Here is a 25,728-nt window from a genome sequence, read left to right on the forward strand (position 1 = left end):
TTTACAGGTAAACGTAGTTGTCATCGCAAGAGCAACTGAAACACCGTATCGAATGCGCAAAGCAATCGCATATCCGTAGAAACGCAGTTTTACGGCCAGCTGTCGTTTTTGATAAGCAGATAGTCCAATGATCTACACTTAGGGTTAGTTGTCCTTCAGTTAGAAATCTCCGTTAGTCATCAGTTCCACGGTCAGTTTGGAATCAGTCCAGTGGCCTACACTTACGGTCAGTTGACATATCAGTAAGTATCTTCTCATGGTCGGGTAGCCATCAGTCCAATGGTCTAAACTTACGGTCAGATGACATATAAGTTAGCATAGCTTCATGGTCGGGATGTCATCAGTCTAATGGCCTGCACTTACGGTCAGCTATCATATAAGTCAGTATCTTCTCATCGTCGGGTTGCCATCAGTCCAATGGTCTAAACTTACGGTCAGCTGACATATAAGTTAGCATAGCTTCATGGTCGGGTTACCATCAGTCTAATGACCTACACTTGCGGTCAACTATCATATAAGTCAGTATCTTCTCATGGTTGGGTTGCCATCAGTCCAATGGTCTAAACTTACGGTCAGCTGACATATTAGTTAGCATAGCTTCATGGTCAGGTTGCCATCAGTCCAATGACCTACACTTGCGGTCAACTATCATATAAGTCAGTATCTTCTCATGGTTGGGTTGCCATCAGTCCAATGGTCTAAACTTACGGTCAGCTGACATATTAGTTAGCATAGCTTCATGGTCAGGTCGCCATCAGTCCAATGACCTACACTTGCGGTCAACTATCACATAAGTCATTATCTTCTCATGGTTGGGTTGCCATCAGTCCAATGGTCTAAACTTACGGTCAGATGACATATTAGTTAGCATAGCTTCATGGTCAGGTCGCCATCAGTCCAATGACCTACACTTGCGGTCAACTATCATATAAGTCATTATCTTCTCATGGTTGGGTTTCCATCAGTCCAATGGTCTAAACTTACGGTCAGCTGACATATAAGTTAGCATAGCTTAATGGTCAGGTTGCCATCAGTCTAATGACCTACACTTGCGGTCAACTATCATATAAGTCATTATCTTCTCATGGTTGGGTTGCCATCAGTCCAATGGTCTAAACTTACGGTCAGCTGACATATTAGTTAGCATAGCTTCCTGGTCGGATTACCATCAGTCTAATGACCTACACTTGCGGTCAGCTATCATATAAGTCATTATCTTCTCATGGTTGGGTTGCCATCAGTCCAATGGTCTAAACTTACGGTCAGCTGACATATTAGTTAGCATAGCTTCCTGGTCGGGTTACCATCAGTCTAATGACCTACACTTGCGGTCAGCTATCATATAAGTCATTATCTTCTCATGGTTGGGTTGCCATCAGTCCAATGGTCTAAACTTAAGGTCAGCTGACATATTAGTTTGCATAGCTTCATGGTCAGGTTGCCATCAGTCCAATGACCTACACTTGCGGTCAGCTATCATATAAGTCATTATCTTCTCATGGTTGGGTTGCCATCAGTCCAATGGTCTAAACTTACGGTCAGCTGACATATTAGTTAGCATAGTTTCATGGTCAGGTTGCCATCAGTCCAATGACCTACACTTGCGGTCAGCTATCATATCAGTCAGTATAGTCTCCCTCATGGTAGGTATTCACACAAACCATACCGGAGCGCAGATCACTTTCGTCATACACTACACCTTCACTTACTTTGAAGTAGGCTTTGAGAGCATCCAAGATGTGTTCCGCTTCAGTTTGCTCTGTCTTTTCCGGCGTTTCGTATACAGGCATGGAGTAGTCCATCTGCTTTTGCTGTTTCGCCTTAAGTTGAGCACGTTTAATTTGGATGGCCTCTGTATATTCCCAAGAGAAAGAGAAATTGTTTAGTTGATTGTTTAAAATCTTATAATGTCTAATGGAAAGATTTTCACTGATACGGTATTTATTTATATATTCACCGGAAAGCAATAGGAAACCTATAAGGGTAAAACAACGAGGAAAGGTGCTGCATCTTAAAGATAAGCATGGTGTATAACGGGCATGGAAACCTATAAGGGTAAAACAACGTGGAAAGGTGCTGCATCTTAAAGATAAGCATGGTGTATAAAAGGCATGGAAACCTATAAGGGTAAAACAACGAGGAAAGGTGCTGCATCTTAAAGATAAAGATGGTGTATAACAGGCATTGAAACCTATAAGGGTAAAGCAACGAGGAAAGGTGCTGCATCTTAAAGATAAGCATGGTGTATAACAGGCATTGAAACCTATAAGGGTAAAACAACGAGGAAAGGCGCTGCATCTCAAAGATAAAGAAGGTGTATAACAGGCATGGAAACCTATAAGGGTAAAACAACATGGAAAGGTGCTGCATCTTAAGGATAAGCATGGTGTATAACATGCATGGAAACCTATAAGGGTAAAGCAACATGGAAAGGTACTGCAGCTTAAAGATATGCATGGTGTATAACGGGCATGGAAACCTATAAGGGTAAAACAACGAGGAAAGGTACTGCATCTTAAGGATAAGCATGGTGTATAACAGGCATGGAACCCTGTAGGGGTAAAATAACGTGGAAAGGTGCTGCATCTTAAGGATAAGCATGGTGTATAACAGGTATGGAAACCTATAAGGGTAAAGCAACATGGAAAGGTACTGCAGCTTAAAGATATGCATGGTGTATAACGGGCATGGAAACCTATAAGGGTAAAACAACGAGGAAAGGTGCTGCATCTTAAAGATAAGCATGGTGTATAACAGGCATGGAACCCTGTAAGGGTAAAACACCGTGGAAAGGTGCTGCATCTTAAGGATAAGCTTGGTATATAACAGGCATGGAAACCTATAAGGGTAATGACATGACAAATTTGTTTTTGGTCTAGTTTTAGTTTGCTCTTACCAATTTCCTGTAGGTATGTATTGTCTTGACTGTAGATGAGAGCTTCCATTTCAAACTGCTTGTGAAGCTCTTCCTCGGTGGTGGTTTTGGCTGATAGTCTTAACTCCGACACAATAGTCTGCAATAAACTAACTACCTTCAATGTTTATTAAGACTTTGATGGAAACAAATCGTCGGTTATTGCAGACAGAGGTCTTGATTAAAAAACTGACTGATCTGACTTTTTGCAGTATGCATACATGCTTAGGGTTTTAAGGTGTACTTAATTTTTCACTCTTATGACGACGAGAAGTGATTAGTTCTATTTACATATACTGTGTCTTCTTGTGGCAGGACCAGTCCAAGTAATGCTGCCACTGAAGCATCATGTCAAAACCCCAGGCATGACACCCCACCAAGTCACATTATACGGGCCAACCAGCCCTGTTTCCTTGATCTAACCTCTCAGTGTTGAGAACCAACCCATGCAGCAACAAGTACCATTTTATTAGTCTTATAACACGACACGGGTTTGTTCTCCCGACTTCGAGGAGTCGCTATAACCGAAAGGGTAGGGTCTTGTTCATGGGATATTATCGTCGCAATATTCCACTGAAATTTCCCTACAGTATGCTCTGTAGCTTTGCAGGTATAATCTTACAAAGCCATATATAAGTTCTGACCGTATAAAATGGCTAAAATCTCGTTCACGGTAATCAAAATCTATCCCAGTATATGGTTCATGCTTATCAATCCACCTTTGAAATTCCGTAAAACAGGGTTTGGTAGCTCTGGAGTTATGACCTATGGAAGAATGCCGGCGCTTATCAGTGTTAACCACAACCTCGCAAAAGTCCCTCTGCCTTTTGACTCCGTAGTTTGGAAATACAGTGAATTCTTATATGAGAAAAAGTCATACAGTTCAGCTTCATTGACCACAATATAACCCTGCCAATAATATCTTTTTTCATGTCCGCCAAATGTCATGTCCGACCAAAGCCAACGATAATCTAACTTCATCCTGGGAACTTGTCAGAGAATGCATGTATGTCGTTTCATGGAATATGGCTCATTACTTAATTGAGGAACTATGTTTGGTAGGGTATTGTAATTTGACATCAGAAATTAGGTCAAAGATCAGCGGAATATTGTCCCACAATAACTTTTTATAGCAATCCCATTAGGCCGGTTTAACACGTTTGATGAACAGATACATGTGCATTAGTCAGCCATCAATACTTTACTGACGGACTTGAGCTATCAATACTTTACTGACGGACTTGAGCCATCAATACTTTACTGACGGACTTGAGCTATCAATACTTTACTGACGGACGTGAGCTATCAATAATTTACTGACGGACTTGAGCTATCAATACTTTACTAACGGACTTGAGCTATCAATACTTTACTGACGGACGTGAGCTATCAATACTTTACTGACGGACGTGAGCTGTCAATACTTTACTGACGGACGTGAGCCATCAATACTTTACTGGCGGACGTGAGCCATCAATACTTTACTGACGGACGTGAGCTATCAATACTTTACTGACGGACTTGAGCCATCAATACTTTACTGACGGACGTGAGCCATCAATACTTTACTGACGGACGCGAGCCATCAATGCTTTACTGACTGACGTGAGCTATCAATACTTTACTGACGGACTTGAGCTATCAATACTTTGCTGACGGACGTGAGCCATCAATACTTTGCTGACGGACGTGAGCCATCAATACTTTACTGACGGACGTGAGCTATCAATAATTTACTGACGGACGTGAGCCATCAATACTTTACTGACAGACGTGTACCTGACTACGACATATACCTGTAGACCTACTCCTCGATCAACATTCATTAAGCGTGAAAAACGCAAACTGCAGACGAGCAGTTAGGAACATAAATAACACAAACACATACAAAAATATATTTTGTATACGTAAATACTAAAAGTTGAGCCGCCAGTGGTCAGTTAAAAGAATGCGAGGTATGAAAGTTGATTGTCATATAAATTTTTGTACATTCCGTAAAGAGATGTGTTCAAATACAACCCTCTGGTTATGTTAAAGTAAAAGAAAGCTAAAACGTGAAGTAAGGTTCATCGTACAGACAACTGAAAACTATGTCTAAAAATACTTTCATTTATTTTTTCAAATTTCAGATTTGAAAACTATGGTGGGCTTTATGAGCCATACTGACAGTATCTAGGAACTCTGTCGTGATATCACATTTTTTCCTCATCTTCACCAGAAGGAAGGAATTTTGGGAACATTATTTCAGTAATCCTTTCACCATTGGTGAAAAGAGCTATGCCAACATTCATTGTCGTGATTAGAGTTGAAAAAAATTCTGTGCAGTCAGAGTTCCTAACCTCTGATAATATAGTCCATAAAGCTCACCCTAGAATTCAAATGTTTGAGCGCCTTTAACTCTTTTCACAAAAATTTGAAAAAATAAATGGTGTATTTATGTATAGTTTTACGTGATCTATTTAGTGATGCCTACTTTGATTCTCTGAGGTCTTTTCCTTTAACAATTTCATTCCCTTACCTTTACTTCGCCAATGATTCTAGGAAATCGACCGAAGTACTTCTCGCATAACTTATTTAACACTTTTTCAATGCTCTTGTCCACGTCTTTCAGGCAATAGATACTAGGATCTTTCATCTTGGAGACAACATCCCTGACAAGTGCTTCAAACATTGGGTACATGATGAAGTTTGGCAGTTCTCGACCTCTGTAGTCCTGAATTTGTTCTTTAATGTCTTCAATCAAAGAAATATCCCCGTCTCCTGAAACAAAGAAAGAAATCAAATAAAAAAAACTCCGGAGCCAAGTACTTTTTTCAGAAATTTCATAATTAGAGCAGGATGGAAAGAAAACATTTGAAAATTATATTGATTGGAAGTTACATTCATCTAGATACAGAATTTTTGTGTATAACACGGTTAAGAAGTTATTAAGAACCCCGAGAGAAGGTCACGAAATATACATACTTGGGGCCTGTCCCTTGGCTTGAATTCCAAATGTATCAAACTTTTTTCGGATAACAGTCAGCAGCCTCATGTCCGGTGTCATTTTCGTTGCGTAATCACCTCTCGCCAACATCAACAAGAAGGAGGTGAAATTTGTTGCTGTCTGAGGAAGTAGAACAATCACACATGAATACAAGGCTGTTACCAGAGGAAATAAGTCTCCAAAACTGAGATATAGGCACAACCTATGTTGTTTCTGTCGTCTAGCGATCCCAAAGCAAACGATACTACGTTGTTTTGAAAGAATGTCAGCCTTGTGTGCTTTACGCAACATTCATGACAGAATAACATTTTTCCAGATATAAAGTAAATAACGGGGAAACGCCCAGTAATTTCAGGTAAGTGGAAATTGATATAAACACCAGTATTTTACTATGAGATCAGGGGGAAGGTACATCACGGTCAAGACGCGTCTTGTGCTCTGACGCCTTTTCACAAAGACATAGGAATAGGTAATATTTTTGCGCGAACTTCTTTTAGATCTACTTTAGCAGAGTACACTTTTGTAATGATTGTCTTTGAACCTGGATTTCAGCTTCTAAACATCGCTGAGCCCTCTAAATTTATAACCTGCATCTCGTGTCAGTGATCAGTCAATATTAATTTTGCACCTGGGCAATTTTAACATGCAACATGCATACGAACATGGGAAATACTAAGACACTATACCCACAGCTGAGTTCAGAGTTGAGAAAACTAGGCGGTTCTATTTACATATATATTTATTTATTTATTTGATTGGTGTTTTACGCCGTACTCAAGAATATTCGTACTCAAGCATTACGGTTAGAGGAAACAGAGCACAGCCCTGAGGAAACCCACAACCATCCGCAGATTGATGACAAACGTTCCCACGTACTGCCTGAAAGGAAGCCAGCATGACCTGGACAAATGGTGGTTCTAACTGAGCTAAGTGTCTTCATACAATTCAAACCGAAGGTGTAACAGTTTACCTCCAACAACACGGACTGACGTCCTTCTTTACTCTCGGGCAAACCTTCTCCAAGAATACGCAGTTTCTCTCTGGTCTCGTCCAGTAACATTTTAACGTCTTTCTTTAACTCCGGGACAATTTTCTGGAGTGAGACATACAAATGATTTTAGTTTTTGCTTCTTCCTTTCATTCATTTCTCTCTTTGAATGTAGATTAAATCAATACTCAGTAGCCACAAGAAGACACAGTATGTGTGCTCTTCGTCGTCATATGACGTCATCATAAATATGCTACAGGTCATCCGGCTGATGCATGGTACCTTTAGTAACAGTGTAACGCATAGCCCAGCTGTTACCTGGTAAAAGAGTTATTTTGAAATATGATATGAACTAGAAGAACTTGAACAACAAACAAGATTTGTTACCTTGATTTGATCAACCAGTTCCGTGGTCAGCTTTATCGCCAGACTGGGAATACCTCGCTGTTCTTGGGACAAGTCACTGACATAGAAGGGAACATTGGATGAAACTTTATCACATAATAAGCGCATAATTTATACACCTTTAATTAAGACGAGGATAAGTTTTGTCTCCTTATCATAGTGTGTCACGTGGTCAATATATACAGCGATTGTTCAAGTGATTATCATTAGTGTTATAAATCTATACAGTTTTGACGAACAGTAGCCACTGGGTTGAACATATGTATCGCGTGATCATCTTATACTCCAGTTCTAGAAAATTAACACATTTGCTTTCGTAGTGAATATAATTTTACTTGCAGTCTAAGATTCTAACCTGCTTTGAACGGTTGATTTAGGTTTCAGATAGAAAAGTTGAACAACATAAATAAATAAGTGGTGCATATGTATGCAAGCAAAATTATATTCACTACGAAAGCAAATGTGTTAATTTTGGCGTGTAGCGCTGTACTGAACAACTATTTGCTTATATGACAGGGGCCAGCTTTATAGGTGGAGGAGACCGGGCAGAGCACGGAGTAAAACCACCAACCCTTTCCAGGTACTTGACTGGCTTCAGTGAGCCACGAGCAGCGAGTAAAGATAACAAACAATATAACTTTATCGCTTAAGGAAGAGGGGTGTAAACAGATCTGAACGGTCGCAGACATTTTTATGGCGTACTTGGCAACTTTATAAATCAACTTCAAGGAATACCTACGAGGCCACGGCGGGTAACGTAAGCGGAAACAGATGCGTCCCCGAGTTATAGAAATAACTCGCTCCTCACTGGATATAACTTATAACACGGCGACGTTTTTGACTGTATCAGTGTGCGTGATTTGTTTACTTTGCTCATCTTAAAACGAAACATCTGCATAGTCAACTTCCTGTGAGACACGTTATCGATATATATCTACATTTGGTTTATTGTTGTCTTTTCTTTATACACACAGGCACACATTCTACGAGATGTGATTTCCCTACCGAAATTTGTCGTGATATTCAAAGAAATCTTTCTCATCTTGGATTGCCTCCTGTAAGGTTTGTTTTTTATCCACGGCCGCCTGTCCACGGCACTTAACCATGGTGTAGCCCTTCTTCAAGTGTATCACCTGATTGTTAACAGCTCTGAGCACCTGAGCCTCAGCACCCTTGTCGATGAGGTCTGGCTTGGTGAGGACACCTGGCAAAAAACATGAACCTCATCAGAGAGGATAACACTAAGGCAACCTCATAAGGGGGGACAACAACCAGACAACCTCATCACGGAGGATTAAAATCGGAAAGTGTCATGAGAGAGGATAGTAACCAGACAACCTCACCACAGAGGATTACAACCGGAAAGTCTCAAGAGAGAGGATAACAGCCTGGCATCCTCATCACAGAGGACAACCGAAAAGTCTCATGAGAGAGGATGGCAAGCAGACAGCCTCATGAGTGATTATAGAAATCATCTGTACAGATCGAGTCACAATTTGAAACATATCTTGGTCATCTTGCTTATTTCAAAAATGCTCAAAACTAAACAATTCAGTGAGGCTGACAAGAGGCAGCATATTTAAATTGATTTGTTCCTTAAAGTGCAATTGTCCTATTTGGTCTGGTTGTGGCTTCAAGTCGCGTAAAAAGGTGCGTAAGGTATCTGTCAAAGGGCGAGGGTTTATTCCAAGCACTTTCTCTAAGACCTGCGCGCTGTGGTACCAGTGAAAAGTTCCTTTTCTATAAATATAAATAAATATCTATAAATACATATCAAATAAATCAGTAAATATGTAAGTTGGACTAAAATTTAGATAAGATGAATGAAAACCAGACATTGATGGTGTTTACCAGTACAACTTAGTAGGAACTCTGGTAGTGTCTACACAAGGACAATAAGTTGAAACTTTGGTGGTGGTTAGAAGTACACATTAAGTAGGAACTCTGGTAGTGTTTACACGAGAACAATAAGTTGAAACTTTGGTGGTGGTTACAGAAAGTAGAAACAGAAAACTGTGAGGTGTTTATAAGTGCACAGTAAGCCGACAAGCTTGGAGTTATTTACAAGAGTAAAGTAAGCAAACAACCTCAGGAGTGCACATCAAACTGACAACAAGTGCACAATAATCAGAAACTTTCGTGGCGTTTAGAAGTGTACAACAAAGACAAAACAAGCGCACAATAATCGCCAACCTTGAGATGTTGAGAAGTGTACAACAAACAAACAAACAACAAGGGCGCAATAATCAGAAACCTCGGTGGTGTTTAGAAGTGTAGAACAAAAAGACAACAAGTACACAATAATCAGAAACCTTTGTGGTGTTTAGAAGTGCACAACAGACCAACAACAAGTGCACAATAATCAGAAACCTTAGTAGTGTTTAGAAGCGTACAACAAACAGACAACAAGCACACAATAATCAGAAACCTTAGTAGTGTTTAGAAGTGTACAACAAACAGACAACAAGGGCGCAATAATCAGAAACCTCGGTGGTGTTTAGAAGTGTAGAACAAAAAGACAACAAGTGCGCAATAATCAGAAACCTTAGCAGTGTTTAGAAGTGTACAACAAACAGACAACAAGCACACAATAATCAGAAACCTTGGTGGTGTTCACAAGATCACAATAATCTGAGGTAATGAGTTTTTACTAATGTACAAGAAAATTTAGATTAAATACGTGTGTAATCATTCTACTATTCAGTGGCTCACCCAAACTCCGTTCCCCGTGCTTGTCATACAGCTGTGAGAGTTGTAAGGCCTCCGTGGTGGCGATGTCTACATTACTGGGGATCACCACCAGGATGATTGTCTCCTGCTTCGTGATGTAATGATGAATCAGATTTTTAATCTGTAAAACAAGGCACATAAACATGTTTTGTTACAGGAGAAATTAGAGGAATATCAAATGACTTGAAATGAAAATTTCGCATGTCTGTGTACAAGGAGATACGTAGGCCATATAGTGGTATTTCAAGTAACCTCCCAAACCAGTGAAAAGAATGTCAGACAGCACACTGCCAAGTTACGAGGTCAGTATCACAAAAAACTAATGAAAAATTAGTCACTGTTTTTCTCTAACCTATTATTAATCAGGTTTTCAGTTTTAATTCAACGAACAAATAATTGCTGTTAATGTGAGTTGTATACCCAATGGCGGATGGAAGAAACGCAACAGTTCTACTCTGAACTACTGACCTTTCGGTAATAGTACAGTGAAAAAAAGGAGAGAGAAAAAGCAAGAAGTGCATACTTTGAATACTTTGAGCTTTTCACCCATCTTGCATGTAAAGAAGGGGAACATTGTTCAAGAAATGGTCAAATGGGCTGTTCTTTCCTATGGTAGATTATGTGTCAGCAGAATGGACCATTGCTGGAGTTTACTGCACACATGGCCCATTATCGTCAGCAGAATGGACCATTGCTGGAGTTTACTGCACACATGGCCCATTATCGTCAGCAGAATGGACCATTGCTTGAGTTTACTGCACACATGGATCATTATCGTCAGCAGAATGGACCATTGCTTGAGTTTACTACACACATTACTGCACGCATTATCGTTACCAGAATGGGCCATTGGTGGAGTTTGCTGCACACGGCCCATTATCGTCACCTTGGGAAGAAAGAAAAAAATATTCCAACAATATGGCGCACAAAAACAGAGGTATCCGCAGGGCTTTGTCTACCTGATCTCCTATATCCAAGGGTTGTCCCTCCACAGCTACACGGGCTATCCCAGGCAAGTCAATTAATGTAAGATCCGGGACGCTGGAAGATGTCACTTCTAAAGTGATCAGGTCGGAACTTATTCCTGCGTCACCGTCCGTCATAGCGTCCTGGGCTGTTAAAAACAAACAGAAGTCAATAGTTACACAACTCAGGCAATTCACAGAAACCGGCAGGGTACAAATTGCCAAAGACCCCAAACTAATTAGCCTTACAATCTTCAAAAGAAGTTCTTAGGTAAACGTACAGCTGTCGACAGTAGCTCAAGAGTTGTTCCTTTTATAAGACCATTAGAGAGAGAACTGGTTTGAGCCTGCTATTTGAATGGTGAAGAGCCAATCGACTTCAACTGAGCCAGCAAGGGCCTTCAGAGCCAGCAAAGAGCCTTCTGAATCAGCAAGGGGCCCTCTGATCCAGTGAGGGCTCTCTGAGATTGTTCTGTTTCGTTCGGTGCATGTATGTCAGTGCTTACCTTCTCTTACAGCCCCTTCCACTGCCTCTGGATGGTCCATCACTTTACAATGTTCTTCGCCGTGTTTGTCAGTATATGTTAGTTTACTGCTCCATACCGGACTTTCTCCTCGATCACATTTCATCCGTAATTCCAGAGGGCATCTTGTCACGATTCCTATAGTATTCACATGCCAACAATAACAAACTGTTCAGTATGCAATGTCTATATAGCTTAACAAGTGATGCGTTTGATATTAAGATTAACCATAATGGTACAATGTCATCGGAATTTCTCTAACATGACCAGTTCACTACAGGACCAACGTGTTTCAAATGTTAACTGTGTCAGAATATGAAGTACTGCGGTTTAAAACGACTACAGCGTCACAATATATAAGGCATTATTGTTTTCCACTTACATACAAGTGCCCGTTTGCCCAAAGGGTATCAGAGATTGCTCCATGTACTAACCAGAGCCTCTGGGTAACTGAATCCCAGAGATGGCCTCTAGAGTAGAACTTTTCCCCGAGCTCTGGTCCCCGATCACTGCCACGGCCGGCAGTCCCACGTCTTTGTCCAAACCATAGGCCCGCAGGTTGTCAATAAGGTCGATGTATGGACGGACCTGATCATCGAAAGCTTGTGTCAGCGACGGAGCCGTCTCTCCTGAAAGTGCATTTCAAATAGAGTAAATAAAGTCAGAGATAGGCTGATTGTGATTCTAATGTTGTCAGATAATAACATTTCTGCAAAGCCAACTTCAGCTTTGTGACCCAATATAATAAATAAATAAATAAATAAATAAATAAATAAATAAATAAATAAATAAATAAATAAATAAATAAATAAACAATTTCGGTGTTGTCACGAGATATTCAGGTGCTGGTGTTCATATAACGAAATGATTGTGCTTTTGTAGACGCAAATGTAGACTTATGTATCATGAGCTTTAGACGTGGATCAATGCGCGGAGATACAACCGCGATGAGAAAAAACAAAACACACAGTTTGTGTCTTAGGTGTGCATCCACCAGACCAAACACTATAATTCACAAGAGTGAAGAAAAGAAATACTCTGTACCTCAGAAACTTAACAATGTAAATAGTTTGTTCATCGGGCGTGGATCCGTAAGAAACTGAACGTCACAAGAAGATGATGGTAGACTTATGTATCATGAGCTTTAGACGTGGATCAATGCGCGGAGACACAACCGCGATGAGAAAAAACAAGACACACAGTTTGTGTCTTAGGTGTGCATCCAGCAGACCAAACACTATAATCCACACGAGTGAAGAAAAGAAACACTCTGTTCCTCAGAAACTTAACAATGTAAATAGTCTGTTCATCGGCCATGGATCCCTAAGAAACCAGACATCACAAGACAGGCCTACTGCGTTCCTTGGGCGTGGATCCGTAAGAAACTGAACATCACAAGAAGTACATAGGCCCACCGTGTTCCTCGAGTGAGATATCAGTGTGTGGGATATTCACCAGTGAGCCAAAAAAAAAGCATACACCACCTTCCTCAGAAATTCAACATCAATGAGAAAAATAAGTATAAAGTAGTCAACAGCTTTCAATGACACAAGGTATGTTCAAGGCGAATGAGTGAAATCAGTATTCAAATAGGGTACCATGCGAGTATGTAAGTTTTTCCACAGAGATTCTAGATAAGTTCTTAAGTACGACGTTAAACCAAAAGCATTCACTCAGTCACTCTAGATATGTTGTTCTCTTCGAAGTCATCTTCATCAACACCAGTGAGTCTGATCCTCTGAAACTCAACACCAGTGAGGGAATAAATTATATAAAGTCTGTTCCTCTGAAACTCAACATCAGTGAGAGAATAAATTATATAAAGCCTGTTCCTCTGAAACTCAACATCAGTGAGAGAATAAATAATATAAAGTCTGTTCCTCTGAAACTCAACACCAGTGAGAGAATAAATTATACAAAGTCTGTTCCTCAGAAACTCAACATCAGTGAGAGAATAAATTATATAAAGTCTGTTCCTCAGAAACTCAACACCAGTGAGGGAATAAATTATATTAGGTCTGTTCCTCTGAAACTCAACATCAGTGAGAGAATAAATTATATAAAGTCTGCTCCTCTGAAACTCAACACCAGTGAGAGAATAAATTATACAAAGTCTGTTCCTCAGAAACTCAACATCAGTGAGAGAATAAATTATATAAAGTCTGTTCCTCTGAAACTCAACATCAGTGAGGGAATAAATTATATTAAGTCTGTTCCTCTGAAACTCAACATCAGTGAGGGAATAAATTATATAAAGTCCGTTCCTCTGAAACTCAACACCAGTGAGAGAATAAATTATATAAAGTCTGTTCCTCTGAAACTCAACATCAGTGAGGGAATAAATTATATAAAGTCTGTTCCTCTGAAACTCAACACCAGTGAGGGAATAAATTATATAAAGTCTGTTCCTCAGAAACTCAACATCAATGAGGGAATAAATTATATAAAGTCTGTTCCTCTGAAACTCAACATCAGTGAGGGAATAAATTATATAAAGTCTGTTCCTCTGAAACTCAACATCAGTGAGGGAATAAATTATATTAAGTCTGTTCCTCAGAAACTCAACATCAGTGAGGGAATAAATTATATAAAGTCTGTTCCTCTGAAACTCAACACCAGTGAGGGAATAAATTATATAAAGTCTGTTCCTCAGAAACTCAACACCAGTGAGGGAATAAATTATATTAGGTCTGTTCCTCTGAAACTCAACATCAGTGAGAGAATAAATTATATAAAGTCTGTTCCTCTGAAACTCAACACCAGTGAGAGAATAAATTATACAAAGTCTGTTCCTCAGAAACTCAACATCAGTGAGAGAATAAATTATATAAAGTCTGTTCCTCTGAAACTCAACATCAGTGAGGGAATAAATTATATTAAGTCTGTTCCTCTGAAACTCAACATCAGTTAGGGGATAAATTATATAAAGTCCGTTCCTCTGAAACTCAACACCAGTGAGGGAATAAATTATATAAAGTCTGTTCCTCTGAAACTCAACATCAGTGAGGGAATAAATTATATAAAGTCTGTTCCTCTGAAACTCAACACCAGTGAGGGAATAAATTATATAAAGTCTGTTCCTCAGAAACTCAACATCAGTGAGGGAATAAATTATATAAAGTCTGTTCCTCTGAAACTCAACATCAGTGAGGGAATAAATTATATAAAGTCTGTTCCTCTGAAACTCAACATCAGTGAGGGAATAAATTATATTAAGTCTGTTCCTCTGAAACTCAACATCAGTGAGGGAATAAATTATATAAAGTCTGTTCCTCAGAAACTCAACACCAGTGAGGGAATAAATTATATAAAGTCTGTTCCTCAGAAACTCAACATCAGTGAGGGAATAAATTATATTAAGTCTGTTCCTCTGAAACTCAACATCAGTGAGGGAATAAATTATATAAAGTCTGTTCCTCTGAAACTCAACACCAGTGAGGGAATAAATTATATAAAGTCTGTTCCTCAGAAACTCAACATCAGTGAGGGAATAAATTATATAAAGTCTGTTCCTCAGAAACTCAACATCAGTGAGGGAATAAATTATATAAAGTCTGTTCCTCTGAAACTCAACATCAGTGAGGGAATAAATTATATTAAGTCTGTTCCTCAGAAACTCAACACCGGTGAAAGAACAAAGTATATAAAGTCTGTTCCTCAGATACTCAACACCGGTGAAAGAACAAAGTATATAAAGCCTGTTCCTCAGATGCTCAACACCGGTGAAAGAACAAAGTATATAAAGTCTGTTCCTCAGAAACTCAACACCGGTGAAAGAACAAAGTATATAAAGTCTGTTCCACAGATACTCAACACCGGTGAAAGAACAAAGTATATAAAGTCTGTTCCTCAGAAACTCAACACCTGTGAAAGAACAAAGTATATAAAGTCTGTTCCTCAGAAACTCAACACCGGTGAAAGAACAAAGTATATAAAGTCTGTTCCTCAGATACTCAACACCGGTGAGAGAACAAAGTATATAAAGTCTGTTCCTCAGAAACTCAACACCGGTGAAAGAACAAAGTATATAAAGTCTGTTCCTCAGAAACTCAACACCGGTGAAAGAACAAAGTATATAAAGTCTGTTCCTCAGAAACTCAACACCGGTGAAAGAACAAAGTATATAAAGTCTGTTCCTCAGAAACTCAACACCGGTGAAAGAACAAAGTATATAAAGTCTGTTCCTCAGATACTCAACACCGGTGAAAGAACAAAGTATATAAAGCCTTTTCCTCAAAAAAACTCAGCACCGGTGAAAGAAAGTATATGAGTATTATACTTCAAAGTATATGAAGTCTAGCCCTCAGAAACTCAACACCGGTGAAAGAACAAAGTATATAAAGTCTCTTCCTCAGAAACTCAATACCAGTGAGGGAACAAAATATATTCTGTTCCCCTCAAACTCAGCATCAGTGAGGAAACAAAGCATTTTTTCTTATTTATTTATTTGAATGGTGTTGTACGCCGTACTCAAGAATATTTCCCTTAAACCGTGGAGAATCCAGGGGGGGAACCCACGAGCATTCGCAGAATGCTAGCAGACCTTCCCATGTACGGCAAGAAGAGAGGTCAGCATGAGCTTAACTTGAACTCACAACGACCGCATTGGTAAGAGACTCCTGGGTCATGACAACTGAGCTACAGAGTCGCCCAAAGTATTTTAAGATTGTTCCTCAGAAACTCAACATCAGTGAGAAAACAAAGTATATAAAATCTGTTCCTTTGAAACTCAACAACAGTAAGAGAACGAAGTATACAAAGTCTGTTCCTCAGAAACTCAACACTAGTGAGGGAAGAAAGTACATTAGGTCTGTTTCTCAGAAACTTAGCAATAATAAGAGAAGACAAAAGACTGTTCCTCTGAAATTCAACACCAAAGAGAGAACAAAGTATATAAAGTATGTTCCTGTGAAATTCAGCACCAGTGAGAAAACATTGTATCTTAAAGCTGTTCCTAAAAATCTCAACACTGGTGAAAAAACAACGTACTTAAAGTCTATTCCTCCGAAACACAACACTACTGAGAAAACAAAGTATATTCAGTCTGTTGCTCAGAAACTAAACACTACTAAGGAAACAAAGTAAAGTAAGTCTGTTCCTCTGAAACTTAGCACTAGTGAAAGTATGTTAAATCGGTTCCCCAGAAATTTAAAACGAGTAAATAAAGAAAATATAGAATATAAAGTCTGTTCTACAGAAACTTAACATTAGAAAACAAAGTGCGAGTGAGAGTGTGATTTTTAACCTTTATGAAAATGGCTTAATACTTCAACCGTGAATACTTCAGCCATGAACGTGAACTGTATTCACCATAAAACTTGTACATACTAGTTTGTTCACTTTGTTTTTGTATGTAACATCAGTATAAATAGAAATTATTTTTGTTAATTTGTTGAAGGCGATAGGTTGTCGCCGCAACATGAGTAAATAATATACATTGTCCAGTAGAACAGTTTTATAGTGTTATCTTTTATAGTATACTAACCTGGATGTCTGAAAATCTACATTCCTATAAAGGTATATAAAGTCTGTTACTTTGAAACTCAGGATCAGTGAGGGAACAAAATATATGAAGTCTTTTCCTCAGAAACTCAACACCGGAAAGAGAGCAAAGTATATAATGTCTGTTCCTTTGAAACTCAACAAAGTATAAAATGTTTCAAAAATGCTGCCCTAACTCTTTAATAAAGCCCTTACTTAAGTCTGAATTACTGAAAAAAAAACTGTTTAGGCATCACGCCTGTGAAACTTCATTTCATGCACATGTGTTGTGTTTACTATGTTTACACTGCAGCTAAAGATACATTGGGTAATATGGTCTCTTTATTTATACATAAATGATATACATATTGTTAAAATTTAGTTGTATTAAATATTGTTGAGTCTATAAGTACCTGTACACCATAACTTAATTTATATTGGGAAATAAGAAACCCTTTGGGGTTTCTGTCCAAGCAAAGGTTATAGACAACATAAATTCGTTTGTATTGCTGCATGCCTTGGTGAATAAAATGAAATGAAATGAACTCAACATCAGAAGAAAGTATATAAAGTCTCCTCAAACCTAGTTAGTAAAAACATAGACATACTTTGCGCCTCAGGCGTAGATCTTTCCTGGGAGTCAAATTCTTCGTTGTCCATGGTGAATTCTTCCTCTGGACTCTGACGCCTTGCATACAGCTCCCCTGAAGTCTGCTCAAAGAATTCTGGACTTGTTGAGTACACGGCAGTAGTTCAGATTGATAGACATTGTTGATAATCTGTGCAAATAGAGGCAGGTGAAATATTTTTTGATCAGCTTAATCAGTGCCAGATTTCAGAAGTTGTATATGGGCTTTTCGTTTCAATATGTCTTCTTTCTAATATCTCTCTTTGCTCAATATGCATGGCTTCTTAAGCGTGCAGGCCAGTGGAAAATATACCGTTGCCATTACCGTGTACTTCATATAGCTGACCAAGTTCGTTACATACACTGGGGCTGTAAAAAGCAATGCTGTTGTGGGACTTCGGTTAAATAGCATACACATCTAGATGATAGAATCGCTGAAGTATTGAGAAAATGGTTTTGTTTTCTTTTCCAGCAGGGTTGCAAATTCAAAATCTACTTAATTTTTGAAATGAATTTCTGGTACATATTGCAAAGTTTATATTTCGCCTTGACAAAGCATGAGCAAACTTACCCACTGTGAGTTTTGTTAGTGGTGAATTTTTCTTATTTCAACGTTGCTAGAGCGCCATTGCCACCCGAGTCCCATGAGCAATGAGAGCGGGAAAAAATCCCATGCCCAAGGGATGGATCATAACTGAATTCACACGTCGTGTGCCAGGAGTGAGTAAGTGGGTGAGTGCTTGAAGTTTAACGTCGTACTTCACAATTTTCAGTCATGTGACGACGAAGGAGTCCTTAGAATGTTTGTAATGTGCCTACTTGTTGAAAGATGAATTTTCACCGCTTTGTTATCTAGTGCTGCTTCACTGAGACGACCTACTGAAGGCAAGTAAGCCGCCCGGTCGACCCATTATACTGATACGAGTTAACCAGTCGTTGCACTATCCCCTTAATGATGAACACCAAGCGATAAAGTTCCTTTTCATTTCACAGCGATTCTCATTTCTATGAACGCCTTGAGAAAAGGAACAAAGTGTGCATTGCTTGAAGAAACTAAAGAAATTTTCAAAGGTGAAAGTTGATTCTTGATTATTGCAAATGAGGAAGAGGTCAGTTTTCACGAATTAGCCTCGAGTCGGTAAACGAAATTAAACCAATTTTGTCTTGACTTGTACACGTCATCTTATTTCTGAAACTACTTTTGACAATGATATTGATACTTTTAATTCAAATGTTGTTGATGCCATCAACTTTGCAGCTGAGAAATCTACTCTTCAGTCGAAGTCTAATCTAGGAAAGACACCAGTCCCATTGTGGAACAAGGAATGCAGTTCAGCTATAAGAGACAGGAAACGGACAAAGAACAGGGCATGTCGTACGCGTCTCTGTGAAGATGTCATTGAATATAAACGTTGTAAGGCTGTTGCACAGGGTGTTATTAAGCAAAGAAAGCCCATTGGCGAAAATATTGCTCAAATCTCACCAATCGCACTTCTCTTAAGACCGTGTGGTCCCAGGTGGAAGTAGTCAGCGGAAATCGTAAGCACTCAACTATTCCTATACTGAGGACTGATATGACATGCTCCGTTACAGACAAAGAGAAATGCAATGTTTTAGCAGATAACTTTGCATATGTATCAAGTTCGGACACCTACGATCCGGAATTTCTGAACATAAGGAAAACATGGAAAACTCCAGTTCTTTTGAGAATCAATTATTCGATGATTTGGCAATAAATGAAAAGTTTTCACTCCATGAGTTAAAACAAGCTCTTTCAGCTAAGAAGAACTCTTCTCCCGGAGAAGACAATATAAGTTACTCAATGATTAAGAACTTGTCAGATAAATGTCTGAACGTTTTGTTAGTTCTGTACAATTCTGTGTGGAATAAAATCGACACATGGAAGAGGGCAACAGTAGTTCCAATAGCCAAACCTGGAAAAAAACGCATCGCTTCCCTCATCATACCGATCAATTGCACTGACGTCTTGTCTTTGTAAAGTCATGGAGACTATGATGAATTCCAGGTTGGTTTGGTTTTTGACTAAAAACAACATTTACTCGCCCACCCAAAGCGGATTTCGAGCTAACATAAGCACCACTGATCATATTGTAACACTTGAGTCAACCATTCTCAGATCCTTGGCCAATAAAGAGTCCCTCTTTGCAGTTTTCTTGGACATCGAGAGAGCTTATGATATGCTATAGAAACACGGCCTGTTGATAAAGATGAGAGACCTTGGTATTGGTGGTAACTTATTTGGTTGGGTTAAAAGTTTTGTGTCTGACCGGCTAATTCAGGTACGTATTGGCAAAACCTATTCCCATTCAGTTCTTGTTGAAAACGGGGTGCCCCAGGGAAGCGTAATATCGCCGACTCTCTTCAACATCGCCATAAATGACCTCCCCGAAGTGTTGAATCCCAAGTTAAGCTGTTCGCTATTTGCAGACGATAAAGCCATATGGTATGGTACAAGAAATCTTCTGCTTGCTAGAAAGTACATACATGAAGGTTTAGATGCTATCTCAGCCTGGAATAACGCATGGGGTTTCAAGTTTTCAACAGCTAAGACAGAAGCCGTAATTTTCACAAGAGGTTACTACCTTCCATGTCGGTATATCTCAATAGTAGTGAGGTTAAGATTGTACAATCATTTCGTTATTTGGGTGTTTTGTCAAAAAACTCTCAATCTGATGAGAGCTGTATTCGGGAAATGTTAGGGCGCTGACACTTATTGTGTATTGTTAATGTATCGAGTGCTTATTCGTTCACGGTTATATTATGGATGTGAAGCCTAGGATCCTGCCTGCGCTTTTGTTAAAGCTAGGCTTGACAGTACTCAATTTATTCGCCAGCGCAAAGTTCAGCGCACTGTATTGCTACAGGTACGCTTAAAACAATTCCCTTAAATGTACTTCAACATATATGTAATGAATGGCCTCTTTTTGTTCGAAGACAATTTCGATCATTGCAGTTTGGAGTGTAGTTGATGGCTTCACATGGGAACTCAGCAACTGACATTTTCAGACCATCCTATTATCATATTCTGTTGAAGGTACAAGCAGAAAAAGAGAGCCCTTTAGTGCACGAGCAAAATGTATGTACGACACAATGCAGATCGCCGACATTCAAATCTGGTACAATTTTATTCTTGCGTTTCGTCCATGGAAGTTACGTCTGACGAATATTTTACTGCGTTACACAGACAAGTGGACACAGACCCCCATTACAACTTCCGTTTTTCGGTAGGGACGATTGTAGTTCTGTGAATTTTAGGGTATAAAGTCTTTTTTTGCTCCCAGGCGTCCATTTTTGGTGCACAGGTGCATGCTTGGTATTAAAATGCTGGAAACTGTCTAAACTTTGAGGAGGTATGAGCTTTATTGATGAAAGTTTGAAATTCTGGGCGAGAGGACACAAGGTGTGAGGTAGTAATGAGGCTGCGAGTGACGTCCCCTTGGCGTTGCTAGGCACGCCTCCCAGCTGCCGGCATGGAAAGGTCCAGATTTTGACAGTCAACCTATGTCAAGATTTTTATGGCTTCTTTCTCACAGGCTGGGCCAGGTATGCACCAAAGCTTATTGGCCACGGAATGTTTGGGACTGAGCTACAGCGCTAGACGTTAACATTGTCGCTTATGGAAAATTAATGGGGGTCCGAGGCCAAGTGATAAAGTCAGATAACTCACAGATTGTCTCCCTTTCCTCTAGGGATTATATTGCCAGAACGTGGCGCCACTATCTACAGCTTTTTACAGATGCGTCAAAGTGCCCGGATACTGACAAAACCGGCTGTGCATTTTGTGTCCCAAAAATTCACCGTAGTAAGGCGTTTAGACTCACGGATGCAGTATCGGTATTTACTGCTGAATTGACTGGGATTCTGTGTGTGTTGCATTTTTCGCAAATTTCAAGCCAGCAAGAGCCGTTATCTTCACGGATTCTCTAAGTGCGATAGGCCTACTTGCTTTACAGAATTTTACGCCAAGGAAAGGCTCTCCAATCATTTTTAATATACTTAATTTATGTACCTGTTTATTCTACCACAGTGTGGATATTTGTTTTGAGTGGGTCCCAGGCCACTCTAATATCGCAGGTAATGAATGGGCGGACAAGCTAGCGAAACAAGCGCTGTCTCATTTACATATTGCTCAACATGTGTCTGTGTCTATTTCAGAAGCAATGTATATATTTAAGCGGAATTTTATTTCAATTTGACAGGAAGTCTGGGGCACCTCCACTAAAGGGAGATATTTTTATAATTTTAATAACAGTGTTTCTAATTCCCACCTTGCTCGTCTTTCTTCCAGGCGAACAGAAATCCTATGCAACAGATTGAGGAACGGGCACATTTAAACGAATTCTTATTTAAACAGATTTCATTTAAATGATGCGGGTGTTTGTGACAATTGCCAGGTTGAGGAAACAATTGAGCATATGTTGTTCCGATGCCCACAATATTCTCTCCAGAGACATCCCTATTATGCGGAACTAGGGTATGCTGGTATTACAGGCTCCTGTCCAGACAATGTTTTAAGGCCTGGCAAGAAGTGTGGTAGAGTCTTCCAAGCTACACAGTAAGGTTCCTACTTCCATGTGTTAGGAGAAAATTTAGAGTATAGTTCATTCTCATCTCTATGTTATACTGTATTAATGTGAACACGACTTGGTTTTAGCAGTGATCGTGGCGTGCATCATTCCTTAGAATGGAAACGCCATTAAACACCACCACTACCACCAACCGTAGCGACATTACATGATCCCATTACACAACCGTAGCCCCATTATACAATCCAGGGTTGCCATAGATATTTCCCAATATATATTCGTGCCTTTCATGACTAAATCTGATAATAATTCATAAGTTCTGCCATGTGAAAGAACAAATTCTGAATTCCAGTATAGCACCATTATACGACGTTTCACCACCACAGTGTAATAATAAAGAAATCAACTCCACCGAGGACCGTAGATAAATACATACGTAAACATATAAATGCTCCGAGAAAAGAAAAATCACGACTTTCTCTAAAATTCAGGCTTTTTTAACAAGACTGGGCCATTTATTCATGACTAACATTTTACATAACCGTGGCAAACCTGACAACCATAATCCCACGACTGTTAATCAAAATCTCACAACACAGCCACATCATATTATCATTCAACAATCACAAACCCTTTGTACAACCACAATCACATGACACAACCACAATCACAAAACACAATCACATTATCATTACACAATCACAAACCCACTGTACAACCACAATCACATGACACAACCACAATCCCAAAACACAACCACGCTCTCATCACACAATCATGATATCATTAAACAGCCCAATCTCAATATATAATGACAATCAAATGATTACAATATGACTCCTACAACATTAATATCAATTCAACAGCACAATCACAAAATCATTACTCATTTACAATCCAAATGCATAACCATAGCCCCATTTAACAAAGTCTAACACCACAACTACATGTGATACAGCAGAGCCGAGTGAGCCTATCACCATAACTGTTCAGTTTTATCAAGTTCACATCTCACCTGATATCTAAAATACGCACTGTTTTTCATGGATACACGACTGGCCTCCTGACATCACTCAAAGCAATCTCACAATCATGTGTACCTGCAACTGCTTATGTATTCACAATGCCCTAACATCACACTGTAAAAGTACATCCCATAATCTGTATCGCATCACTAAGTCACACCTGTTTATTCGCAATGCCATCAGATAAGTACAACTCTATCCCATAACCTGTATCACATCACTAAATCACACCTGCTTATTCACAATGCCATCACACGAGCACAATTCTATCCCATCATGTGTATCACATCACTAAGTCACACCTGTTTATTCACAATGTCATCAGACAAGTACAATTATATCCTATCATCTGTATCACGTCACTAAGTCACACCTGTTTATTCACAATGCCATCAGATAAGTACAGCTCTATCCCATCATCTGTATCACATCACTAAGTCACACCTGTTTATTCACAATGAGTACCACTCCATCCAGTAATTTGTATCACATCACGAAGTCACGCCTCTTTATTCACAATGCCATTACACGAGTGCAATGGCATTGTACACGATTGTTGTGTCAGATATTACAAGCACTGGTGTTGTACTGCAGTCGTTACGTGCATGCCGTTGAATCTTCAAGTCACACGGCCATCAGCGACTGGGACCAACGCAGTACGACGAGTCGCGTCCTAAGCTTTCCATCGTGTACATTGTATGTCGACGAGCTAAAGCTCTCGAGTATACCGAGCTTAAAATACTACACTTACTAGAAACAATGAATAACTGATAGTAAACTATTTAAATATTTTAGCAATTTAAATATTTTAAGTTTTTTTAAAGTTTAATTAAGCATTGATTTTTCACACTTACCCTGATGCTGGGAAATTAGATGATCACAATATCTGCAACGGTTGCCTGCTGTATAATCCATATTTTATTCTTGCCACGCTCGCATTGATTAGCCGTTCTGGGTTGCAGATTTAGCTGTGTGCACACCTATATGTTGAAAGGACCGGTTACCTCGATAATGTGCCCCAGATGTACAAGCCTACATGCGTCACGTACCAGTTACGAATCGAAATCGAAACTGCTTGGATTTCCGAGAAATGTGTTCTAGACAGATGTCTGCGCAGCATTACGCGCCTTAACCAGGTATTTGTGTCTCCAGTGTGCCTCCATTGTAAAAATTGACGCCTATAATTCTAAAGCAAACGAAAACACATATATCTTTAATATGTGCTATATCGGTACTAGGCCTACATAGTGGGCAAACAAATAATGACAGATATATTCACATCATGATATAAGTTATGACTGTGACTATAATGGCAACAAAGGACTGACCGGGCTCTGACGCGCATTCAAAATATATACAATGCTCAGACTTACCTCTGCATGTAGGCTTATCTGGAGAATATATATGAGGCCTTAACGGTATGGAAAACTATCTGGTGTGTTGTGTAGTCCTAGTCTTCGAGAAACCCCGCTCTCACTGTTCAGTCTTCCCTGGAACTAATCAGTGGATTGGCTGCAACTCAGATGATGCGTGGGAGTTTTCTATATAAGTCACCGGGACTTTCCCACAAAATTTTACAACTGACTTAATCGTAAAACGAAGCCTTTGGATCTGTCTGATATCCTGTAAACTTCCTGTCATTACATCCACGGTAATGAATGTTAGCCTTCATTTAACTGTTGTCATATCTTAATACTTGCACGAATATGGTTAACAGAGTCTAACATACGGGAATATTACGAACAGTCAGTCGTAGCCTACATAGAATAACTCCGCTACACGCTGTGCACTTAAATAAATAAATAAATGAATAAATAAATGTACATTGTGATGAGAAACACACAGATGTTTTACAATAGCCAAAGTTGCTCAGCAAAAAACACGCAACAATGGTAGTAATAGTGCCATGTTGACAGTAAATCACGACTTTTAATAAGTTGAAAAGCTTTATTTTCTTTCAAAGCTAGATTAAAAACCAACAGTAACGTTATGTGCCGTAATGAACACAGATCTTGCTTGCAAATGGCACCACCAGCTCTTCTTAAGGCGTTTCACTGTAGGCCTGTACATATTTCACAGAATGGCTGGTAATAGCTGGGTAAACATTCCATATGGTGTGAGCAGTATGGACCTCTGTGCATGAAATATCAGCATGACCATAACTAACGTCAGCACCCATGCATCTACGACTTACCAGCATGATCATAACTAACGTCAGTACCAATGCCTCTGCGATTGTTCAATTTTTAACCCATGAAGGGCTGCCATCTTGGGCCTTATGTACATTCATTTCCGTCAGATTATATTCTGAGATAAAATCGTACTACCTTAATCCAAACGATTTTATGTCATTTGTGATGTATCCCAAACTTTCGAACTTTTGTTTTTATCAGGAAAGCTAATTAGTGCCGGCAGTGTAAAATCATAATTATATATATATACAATACAGCCAGAGTTTACTTGACAGACCTTCCTACGAAAGGAAGTCCACAGTCGAACTTAAACTTACAGAGATCACATTGGAAAGAGGCTCCT

The 25,728-nt window shown here is 39.3% G+C and overlaps 1 protein-coding gene across 2 annotated transcripts in view; it reads right to left on the reverse strand.

The window, feature by feature from the left end:
* The window catches only part of LOC135462208 (interferon-induced GTP-binding protein Mx-like), a 29,006-nt gene extending 4,235 nt beyond the window's left edge, over positions 1-24,771 (reverse strand). Inside the window, exons 1-13 of one of the 2 annotated variants that reach the window (XM_064739615.1) lie at positions 24,567-24,771; positions 17,602-17,772; positions 11,947-12,141; positions 11,495-11,650; positions 10,983-11,137; positions 10,006-10,144; positions 8,299-8,497; positions 7,276-7,351; positions 6,871-6,993; positions 5,879-6,020; positions 5,433-5,674; positions 2,897-3,014; positions 1,710-1,852 (exon numbers count right to left, since the gene is read on the reverse strand). In XM_064739615.1, coding sequence (XP_064595685.1) covers positions 1,710-1,852; positions 2,897-3,014; positions 5,433-5,674; positions 5,879-6,020; positions 6,871-6,993; positions 7,276-7,351; positions 8,299-8,497; positions 10,006-10,144; positions 10,983-11,137; positions 11,495-11,650; positions 11,947-12,141; positions 17,602-17,653 — 1,740 coding nt within the window. In that variant the 5' untranslated portion in view covers positions 17,654-17,772; positions 24,567-24,771. Of the gene's footprint in view, positions 1-1,709; positions 1,853-2,896; positions 3,015-5,432; positions 5,675-5,878; positions 6,021-6,870; positions 6,994-7,275; positions 7,352-8,298; positions 8,498-10,005; positions 10,145-10,982; positions 11,138-11,494; positions 11,651-11,946; positions 12,142-17,601; positions 17,931-24,566 lie in introns of those variants that run through there. The other variant, XM_064739616.1, reaches the window with a different exon arrangement.
* Between the last annotated feature and the right edge of the window lie 957 nt (positions 24,772-25,728).

This window comes from Liolophura sinensis, chromosome 1 (genome assembly GCF_032854445.1).
Source record: "Liolophura sinensis isolate JHLJ2023 chromosome 1, CUHK_Ljap_v2, whole genome shotgun sequence".
Taxonomy (NCBI): Eukaryota; Metazoa; Mollusca; class Polyplacophora; order Chitonida; family Chitonidae; genus Liolophura; species Liolophura sinensis.